This window comes from Triticum urartu, chromosome 1A, assembly GCF_056163025.1.
Source record: "Triticum urartu cultivar PI428250 chromosome 1A, HENAU_Tu73, whole genome shotgun sequence".
Taxonomy (NCBI): domain Eukaryota; kingdom Viridiplantae; phylum Streptophyta; class Magnoliopsida; order Poales; family Poaceae; genus Triticum; species Triticum urartu.
The window spans coordinates 57,406,813-57,417,040 of NC_141873.1; the positions used below are offsets into that span (position 1 = coordinate 57,406,813).

The 10,228-nt window shown below is 48.0% G+C and overlaps 1 protein-coding gene and 1 long non-coding RNA gene across 2 annotated transcripts; both read right to left on the reverse strand.

Annotated features, from left to right (window-relative positions):
- Positions 1-3,511: 3,511 nt before the first annotated feature.
- Positions 3,512-5,129, reverse strand: LOC147989987 (uncharacterized). The gene is made up of 4 exons (XM_087546732.1): positions 4,648-5,129; positions 4,282-4,570; positions 3,985-4,208; positions 3,512-3,883 (listed from the first exon to the last, which is right to left on the reverse strand). The coding sequence occupies exons 1-4, from the start codon at positions 4,777-4,779 to the stop codon at positions 3,584-3,586; spliced, it is 945 nt and encodes a 314-aa protein (XP_087402858.1). The 5' UTR covers positions 4,780-5,129; the 3' UTR covers positions 3,512-3,583.
- Positions 5,130-5,154: 25 nt separating this feature from the next.
- On the reverse strand, positions 5,155-10,228 carry LOC125545974 (uncharacterized). The gene is made up of 3 exons (XR_007300385.2): positions 9,299-10,228; positions 6,562-9,160; positions 5,155-5,603 (listed from the first exon to the last, which is right to left on the reverse strand). It is a non-coding gene; the product is annotated as an uncharacterized LOC125545974 (long non-coding RNA).

Below are 10,228 nucleotides of genomic sequence, written 5' to 3' on the forward strand. Positions count from 1 at the left end.
CTGGGCTATGGGGGTCAACCCACGCCGGAGTTGACCCGGCGCTCGTCGCCGGCAAGGCCAGAGACGGCGGAGGGGCTCGGGATTCCTCCTCCGGCGACCAAATGGCCGGCGGAGGGCATCTACGTGGAGCTGGGACTCGCCCGCGTCCATTTGTGCAAATGGCAGGGGCTGAGGTGGCCCGAGCTCGCCGAAGGCAAGCTCGCGGCGGTGGCCGGAGTTCGGGCGATCTTGCAAACGTCGCTATGGTGCACGGCAGGACCAACGGTTGGTTGATCTAGGCCCGTGGAGCTATGTTGAGCACGGTGACGCGCTCGGCTTTGAGCCTGAGCGGCTGCGGCGATGACAGTGACATGGCCGGCGGGCGGAAGCTTTCGGCTCCGGTGAAGAGCATGGTTAGGGGACGCGTTCGGCAGCAAGAAGAGAAGGGAAAGACGGCGGGGCTCACTGGGGGTCGGAAGAGAAGGTCAGCGGGCTCGGGGGTGCGCCAGACGTCGCGAATCGCCGGCGGTGATCGGCGGCGCCCGAGGTGGAAGACAAGCTCAAAGGCGTCACCACGGTGCTCCTGGGTTCGGGATCTTTCGCGTGGAGGAGCTGTGCGTCGTCACAGAGCTTTTGGACACGGGGAAGGGGCGAGAAGACCACGGTGGTCACGGTGGCAGCGAATGGCGGCGACGGACCCGTTCGGGCGTGCTACAGAGAGAGAGAGAGAGAGCAGGGGAAGGGAGAGTGAGCTGCGAGAGAGGGGAAGGACCAGGGGGGCTCGGGTGTCTCCTTGCGCCCGGTCAAGGACGGCGAAGGAAGCAGGAGGTGGCGGGGAGACATGGCCGCGGTCGGCTGTGAGGCGGGCATGTAGCAGCTCCTACTGGCAGGAGCTTGAAGAAGCTCCTGGCGGTTGGGCTGGTGGGCTGGGCCGAGATTAGCTGGGCCAGGCTACAGGGAGGCCAGGTAAGTGTTTTCCCCTCTCTTTTTCTTCTATTTTGCATTTTCTGTAATTTGTTTGATTTAGTTTTAGACACTAAATCATTTTTGTTGCTTCTGATAATTCTTGTAGGGACTAGTTGGATTATTCCAAAGCCCCTCAGCAAAAACCAGAATTTTTGGACATATATAAAATATATCACATATATATATCCAAGGTAAATAATTATTGTATTAATTCCAAAAGGCCAAAATAAATATTTAGGGGCTCCCAAAATTATTGGTTTGAATTTTACCTCTGACCAATATTTTCAGAGAGCAACATGAACATTTTCTTGGTCCTTTTTGGATCACTTTTTATCTGGGTCATTTCTAGAAATGATTTCTGAGGGTTTCACAAATCCCCATTTCAAATTTAAATGGAATTTAAACATGATGCACAAATGACTAGCTAGTCTAGGATCATACCAGAACTAGGGATGTGACAGGTAACCCCAAGGATTCAAAGCAAAGAAGCACGAGAAAACGATTTATTGCAACAAAGCATACAACAACCAAGCTACAAAGCTGCTCCACACAGGCACCCACAAGCATGATACTACAGAGGATGCACAAGCGCTACACGAAGGACTACACCCTACAATTGAGGAAACGCTCGTGAACCGATGAGGATGCTAAGGGAGTAGCAAGTGGAACTGCTGACTCCGAAGCTCTGGATGGACGAGGCGGAGGGGTTGGAGAAGCTGGCGGAGACTGAGGTAAAGCGACACCAAGCAATCTCCTGGCTCGAATGGCGTCTCGGACTAACTCAGAAATAAGAAGACACTCGGCCATCATGTAATGAGACATGGCGAGGATAGCCGGGTCATCTTGAGGGTTGACGGAGGGAAATTGGATCCGCCTAGGATTCTCGACGATGGTGGGATAATATTGATAAGCACGGTTCTCTTGCACCATGCTCTCTTGATGACGAAGACTGGTGATTCCTGCCATTGCGGCAAGCTGAATGGCACGCTCGGGAGTAGCACCGTAACCACCGTGGAAACTGTCGGTGCACTTACCGGGAGGAATCGGGGCTGATAGATGAACATGAGCAACATATTCCCGAATTCTTCCTCCAGCAGAAAACTGGAATTCTTGATAATGGGGTGGATCTCCGCGTGGATAAATGCTACGCCACATGTCGCCAAGGAGGGCGACAAAGCTGAGAGGTGCAGGAGTGGGACTGAACTCAATCGAAACAGCACCGGGAGCTATGGGAAGGGCACTAAACTCATGGAAGTTGACCGCCATCTACGCATGAAACAGGGGTTAACGTAACCAAAATAAGACTATATGCAGCAAACAAATGCAACAACCAAATGCAGCAAGCAAGGGCAACAACCAGACCCTATACTACCGTTTTCTAACTTTCCAGTGAACTAGGACGCTCTATAGCCAGACCTGCTCTGATACCAAGCCTGTGGCACCCCGTCTCAGAGAAAACTGGAACGCCCCATATTCTAGCCCAGAGATCGAGGTGAAGTCTTCTGGAATACGGCACTGCTTAGTATAGAACAAACCAGCTCTGTATTATAACACAAATAGGAATACAAGGGTTCCGATATTACGATGAATAACATCGGCACGACGACACTACGCCAACCACGCTTGCTCTATACAAGCAGCATAACAACTCAAGGCAGCGGAACAACTACTGGCAGCGGAACAACGAACAATGATGATGGACTCCAATCCGTAGGGACTCTGGCTGAAACGTTTATCCTAGCTCGTGAACACAGGAACAACACCAAACAAGCAAGCAATCCAGGCACGAACTACAAACTGGCATGACATGCCAGGTCAGTACATTGAATGTACTTGCAAGCTCACAATAACCAGAAGCATTCAAGACAAACAATAGCATGGCAATTACAGGTTAAGCAGGAATTATCATGAGATCATCAGGATAACATGGCATGAACAACATGAACATAATACTGCTAGAACAATAGGAGCATGGCATGAACATATAAATCTGATGATACTAGCATGCAACATCACTACTAGGGAAAAGGCTAGCAGCAGCGCGGGTTTTGTGCTCACTAGTAGCGTGGGTAGGCGCGCTACTAATAAGGCTCTACAACCATTGCTTAGCAGTAACGCGTGCCCGCACGCGCTACTGCTAGGGCAAATAGCTGCAGCGTTTGTTCACTCCCGCGCTACTGCTAATGTAACTACTGGCAGCGTGTTTTCTCGCCATCGCTACTAGTATTCTTTTTTTATTTTTAGTGTATTTATGCGCCATAGGACAAATATTGGTACAATACCAGTTATGAGGTTTACATCATTATGTCCATAACAGTGTGTCAAATGAAGGTGGATTAGGTTCAAGTGGAGGCAATATGTGGTGCATGTCAAAAGTATACTACTAATCAAAACTTGATCTAGTTTGGACTAGTAGTACTTTCGATGTGCACCACATGTTGCCTCCACTTGAATCTAATCCGCCAGCACAAGCTATTTAATCATCATCATAGTCATTACCACCAACAATATTTATTTAATCACCACTAACACTAGCTAATAATAATCATCATAGTCATTACCACCAACACTAGCTATTTTATCATCATAGTAATAGTGTAGCACATCATCATCCTCAAAATCATTTCTAGCTAGCTAATCACTCCTGCTGCTCTCTCTTAGGTAAAATAACATAAAAAATGTGTAGCTCTCCTCCTTGATCAAGTTGGAGCATGCAGATGAACCTGTCTCCTAATCGTGGGCAGCGCATCTGTTTGCTGCCCCCTAGTACTTCTCTGCGCTCCCCCATCACATATTTGGTCCAGTCTTGCACTATTAAGCATCCGTCGCTAATCTTGAATGCACTAAAGTAATCTGTAGGATATCTTGGCCGTAAGATAATAATACTCATGGTACCTTTAGTCTCGATCCCATAAGGCACAACATTCATCGGGAGTCCCTGTTGAAGAACATCGTATGGTAACATACTTAGCAATGAAGTTTAGCTTCAAAAATAATGTATGGAAAAGATGCACTGAGGACAAATAGTAAAAATCTTACCATCCTTCCTAAATAGATGTGACCGTAGTTCATTACGAACACTATTGGTCGCATGTTTTCAGTACCAACATTTCTAAATGCAGGAAGAAAATTTGTCTTGACAGTATCAAGATCCTCAAGCCATGAAACATAATGACTTAGCTCCTCGCAGTTGAGTTCAGCCTCGGGACAGTAGTAGGTCATGTCTACCAAGCCCTGGACATGTTTGCTTGCACCGAAATAAGCTGACAATACAAATTAGTTGTCAACTATTTTTGAATAAACAATATCAGACATAAATATGGTGGAGAAACTTACATAATGGTATAACTGGAGGCGTCTGCACATCGACCCAGATGTCGGTATTACCTTCAATATCATCTTCCGGACGAATATCAAAGGTGATAACCATATCAGGCTCAAATGCATAAGTCTTGCATAGTGCTCGCCATGTTTTGCATCCAAAATAGGTGTAGTCATCTGAATTGTATAATTTTGCATGGAAAATATAACCATGCTCGGTCTTCAAGTAAACTTTCTTTACCTCCATAGTATGACTGAAACCTATCTTATCCAATACAAAAACTCTTGCATGGCAGGGGATACGCTAGTACAATGTAAAAAATATAAGTTGAAGCAGATGTCATGCTTAATTACGAAAAAAGACTTGTCATTGTGACTTACTGTATCCACTTCGAAGTTCTCGTCCAGCTTGATGTTGAAGCGCCTATCATCATCTAGGAAGATTCTGTCGCACAGGCCGCGCTCGTCTTCGCAGTATTTGCAAATACCGAAATCCTTTTCGTCATCAGACATTTCCTATGTTCATAGTTAAAACATTAATTGAAAATCTATCGAAGACAACTACCAGGATACTCAACACAGAAATCCGGGGCACTCGATATTTCCTACATATTCTGGCACCAGTCATGCCAAAATTCACGGAAAAATCCGGCATGACCTTTGCTAAAATAGGACATATCGAGCGCCTGAAATTTGCCGGAACGGAAATGAATCAACACTCCGGCAAAACATAGGCCACTCGGAGGTGTAACCTACAAACATGACCGGCCACTTGGATATTGAGCAACACAAGATATACATTTCAAAATATCTTATAGGACTAAAATTAGTATGCATTCAATAAGCAAAAGTGAATCATCTCATGCGTCTGTACATCGTCGAATATTATCACTAATACAACTAAAACCCTAGCACACGACGGGTATCGGCGCGGGCGGTGGACACCCATAGAGAAGGAACCATCACGGGATCATAGCTCCAGTGAGATCCCTGGAGAACCTGCCAGGTATTGGAGAACCTGTGCTCCAATGCAAACAAGTAGCGACGAACGTGCGCGTCCTCCTCACTGACACGATGACGCACCACCTCCGCGGAGTCCTCGAGCCTCTGGACCGTCACTGGCCCACGCGACCGCCACCAAAGAAGGTTCGGGTCAACGACAGGCTGGCTCCTCACCTACCTGCGCCCTCCGGTAGGTAGCGCCTCCTAGTACCACCCCGGTGGAGCCCAGTCCCGGACATGGCCCATCTGGTCAAGCAGGTGTCGTCCTCCGCCGACTCGACGACGAGGATGCAGGATAGGCATCGTCCACGTCGATGCGAGAAAAATTACTTTAACTAAAAAAATAGCAACAAGTTCTTACTAACTAGTTCTATTAATTCAACTAGTTCTTACTAAAAATAAACTTACTATAAATAAAAATAGCAACAAGTTCTTACTAACTAATTAGTACCTAGGAACTACTACCCTAATTACCATCTAATTTGATAAACCTAGGGGTGGAAAGTGGTAGCGGATATTCCAATTATCCAACTATAAAGTGAAATAAGTGGTGAAATTTTACTCGTTTTATGATTCATCTTAGAAATTTGATTCGTTTCCACACCCTTACATGAACCCTAACTCATTTGAGCCGCATCCGCATCCGATTCGTTTCAACCCTGTCCTTCATCGTTACTAGCCATGTTTCCTATGATTAAATCTAGTAAATTAATTCTAGACCTAATAAAATGAATAATGACATACAAAAGGCCTATGTTTTGTAGGAACATTGACTCCTTCCTGGTGCGGCAAATCCCGGGCACTCGATATGTCCTAGTTTGTAGCACAAGTCATGCCGAAATTCACAGAAAATTTCGGCATGACCTTTGCTAAAAAGTGGACAAATTGAGAACCTCAAATTTGCCAGAACGGAAATGAATCAACATTCCGGCAAAACATATATAGGCCACTCAGCTTCATTCAAACAATAAAGCCACTTGGGCACAAACAACATGACCACTTCAATGAAAAGATATAATCAACAATAAAAGTCTAGGAAGGGATCATCTTTAAAATAAAACTTGCCTAAATAACCTAGATAATTAACCTAATTAAACTAGTTAACCTAACTAGTTCTCTGTCAAAGCCCTAACTAAATTTTTCCACTAACCTAGGTAATTAACCTAATTAAACTAGTTAACCTAACTACTTCTCTGTCAAAGCCCTAACTAAATTTTTGCCCTAACCTAGATAATTAACATAATTAAACTAGCTAACCTATGCATGAGAGAGAGAGGAGGGGTGGGGGCTTACAGAGGATGGCTCCGGTGGTGGCGAGGGAGGCAGTGGTGGCGAGGGAGGCAGGGGCATCTCCGATGACGGCGAGGGAGGCAGTTGTGGCGAGGGAGGATCCGGTGGCGTGGACGACGGCTCCGGTGGCGTTGATGAGGCCGCGCGGCTCTGTGGCGTTGGGGGCGGCTCCGGTGGCGTCGACGGGGCACGGCTCTGGTGGCTCCGGGGGCGTCGACGTCGGCAGGAGACGGCGGCGAAGTGGGGCAACGGCGAACCGGGGAGACGGCGGCGGGGTGGGTCGAGAGATTTGGGGGGCAAGTGGTGGCGGGGGGGCGGTTTTTTGGTTAAGTCAAAACTAGCGGTAGCGCGTTTCGGAGAACGCGCTATAGCTAAGGTAGCTATAGCGCTTTTTCCAAAACGCGCTACTTCTATACATATGTAATTTTCTTTCTCTTTTATTTCCTTTTCTGTTTCTATAGCAGGGGTCCTGGAAACGCGCTGCAGCTGCGTTAGCTACAGCGCCTCTTACTAACACACGCTACAGCTAAGCCTTTCTCTATTTTTTCGCTTTTTCATTTATTTTGCTTTACATTTTATTTTTTTTCTTTCTCCTTTTTCTGTTTCTTTCAATTTCATTTACTTTTCTATTTGTTTTTCATTTTATTTTATTTCCATTAGCAGTAGCTTTGTTACAGGGAAACGCGCTGCTACTCATGCCCTAGCGGTAGCGCGCTTCCTGCAAGGCCGCTACTGCTATGCGTAGCCCATCGTTCCAGCAATGGGAATATTAGTAGTAGTGCTTTTACGGGCACACATGCTACTGCTAGAATCGTATCTGCAGCGCGGTTTATTCTGAACCACTACTGCTATCTAGCACTAGCACCCTTTTTTAACCCGCGCTGTTGCTAAATTTCTGTGTATAAGGTTTTCCCTAGTAGTGCATGATGACACTATATGCACCACTTATTCTGTTCGGGTTACCTCGTAACCATCACATGCATCACTTACCCACCTCGGACATTACACGATGATCTCAGGATCAAATCAAGCTTGGTATAAACAATACCATAGTAATCATTAAATGACCACAAGGAGCTTGATCTTTACCCATGATTCTCGCACAACATCACGAATACTTATCAACTTGGTATCCTCGATACCACGGTCATCATTCACGGATCACGAATGGAACCACTCTGGGCTCAACGAGTTACCTCGTAACCAAACGGTGATCATTCATGGATCACAACACCAACTTATCTCATCATCGAACCGGGGTTGTAATTAAGCAAGTTATTATTATAACTGTTGAGCCATAGTGTGACCGACACGAACTGGGCCCTTATCTGCGGGCACAGCAATCGATAGATTTAATATACACTCTGCAGAGGTTAGTACACTATACCCACACCACGGAAACCATGGCCTCTCGCTCCCATTTGGGTGGACCAACAACATTCCGACAAAACCGATCTACTGCCATGACACTCTCCCGGCCACTCCGACCAACTCCCCTCTGGGCCAGGTCATGGGTGGACCCGTGCCTACCAAAGGCACCAACGGCCACCGTCGTGGCAAAACGGTCCCAAACGGGGACAATCCGGATATAACAACAACGGGCACACAAGGTTATGTCTGCTTACCGGGCTAGGGTACCGCACGCCCATAACCTTCCCTCGTTGGAGGCATCGGCGAGAGGCACGACAATAGACCCAGTTAGGACCTCCCCATAAAGGCAAGTGTGGTTGCACTTGTCAGCTCGATATGGTGGCACCATGACTCAGCCAACAGTTGTTCAAGTTCAATTTAATCCGGTTAAACTTGAATGAAAATATGCTGATCCATGATAAAATAACATGATGAAAATTACAATGCATGAACATGATATCAGCATAAGCATGGAGGTGCAACATAACTATTAACCATATCAACAACGAATCATATCCAACTGAGCATGGCATACTGATTAGCATGAACACCACAAGTACACACTTCTCAGGAACATAGCATGACCACTAGCATCAACAATAAATATCATGCAAGAACATATCAACAATGTCATCATGCAAGCATTTAACCAACTGGATGCAATGGAACATGCATAACAACGGTACTCGGGACAGACGGGAGTCATGCACCGAAGACCATCAGCAACATCAACATGTACTACTAGCAAGCATAAGCATATGAAAGGAATACTAGGAACTAGCAGTGCATGATAACCAGGTGCATAACAACATAGCAAGAAAGTAAGCACTGACCCAGAAGCATTACCGAAACAACGATAACCATATTTTAAACAAGCAAACATTTAATAAATATTCAAGTTGAAAACCATGGCTACTGCATGACTATCATGTTAGTGGGTACTGTGGCTTGCCTGGGGGTGACGGAGACTCCGAGAAGAAGTGTGGTGAAGCCGCGAAACGAAACGCCAGGCGGTTCTTTCTCGGAGGGGGGTGATTAGAGGCAAGGGCATAATGGTCATTTTCACGGTGAGACCACCTAGTGAAATATTACCAAAATATAGAGCTCGATGAGACGAAGAAGTGAGCGCTGGTTTCACCTCAATCGGAGTTATGGTTGCAGAGTTATGAGGTGTAGAAGATCAGGGACTAATCTGTAAAAATATCATCACAAACAAGTCCCTGAGTGGATAAGGCAGAGGCGTAGAATTAGAAATACGCTTTCGGACTCAGAAAACGTATTCTGAACCGAAGTAGAAGCAAAGTACGCTTTCAGAAAAGAGGAAACGTACTCTGGGAAAACCGTCTCCACTTGCCACGTGGGCAGAGGTGGCTGGGTCAACGGGCAGGGGATGACAAGCGGGACCCACTTTATCCACTCCCTCCTCCCATCTTCTTCTTCCTCCTCCCGACAGGAAATAGAGGAGGGGTGGGGTCGAGCGGCCGGCGACGGGAGCGGATGCTCCGGCGATCGACTCCGGTCGGCGAGGGGCCAGCCGGGCGTGCTGGCGAGTGCCGCGGCCAGGGGAGGGATAGACCGAACGCGGGGGAAACAGGACAAGGCGGTGGGGATGGCTCTGTTCGGGTGCGGGCGATGAGGGCCTCGGTGGCTCTGGCCGTCTCCGGCTAAGGTGAGACCACCAGCGGGCTCGGCCTGGCCTGCTGCATCCATCCCCGCGCAGAGGAGACGTCGGAGAGGAGCAGAGCGACCACGACGAAGGGGAGAACAGAGGCGGCTCCGGCGGCCATTTTCTTGGGGGCGAGGTGCTCCGGCGACGGGGAGGCGAGTGAGAGCTTGGGAGGGTTCACCGGAGGGTGTAGGAGGCGTTGGTGGAGTCAGGGGGTGGAGGGGAGGCGTGGACGGCCGGAATCAAGGATGAGGCCGAGAGGAGAAGGCGGCGGCCGGACTCGGGGGACGCTGCCATGGGGCTCTCCGGAGACGAACCAGTGGGGTGGGGCGAACCGCGGGAAAGAGAGGAAGACATTGGAGGGCTTGGTAGGAGGAGAGGGGGCCTATGGTGGCCGGAACCGAGACGAACTCCGGTGGTGGCCGCGATGGCCGAAGAAGAAAACAGCGAGGAGAGCTGCTACGGTGGGTAAAAGAGGCGGGGGAGGAGTGAATGATCCGCGGAGGGGTTCGGGCATGCTATATATATAGCCACGGGGAGGGCTCTAGAGCTCACGAGTGAGCTCCCGACCGAGCTTTAATGACGGGCAGAGGC

What these genes read in the sequence shown, in the direction of transcription:
- LOC147989987 (XM_087546732.1), bottom strand. Translation starts at nt 4,779, where the DNA reads ATGTCTGATGACGAAAAGGATTTCGGTATTTGCAAATACTGCGAAGAC. An exon ending in GCCTCCAGTTATACCATTAT is followed by an intron (nt 4,209 to 4,281) that starts GTAAGTTTCTCC and finishes TTGTATTGTCAG; the next exon opens with CTTATTTCGGTGCAAGCAAA. An exon ending in ACATCTATTTAGGAAGGATG is followed by an intron (nt 3,884 to 3,984) that starts GTAAGATTTTTA and finishes GTTCTTCAACAG; the next exon opens with GGACTCCCGATGAATGTTGT.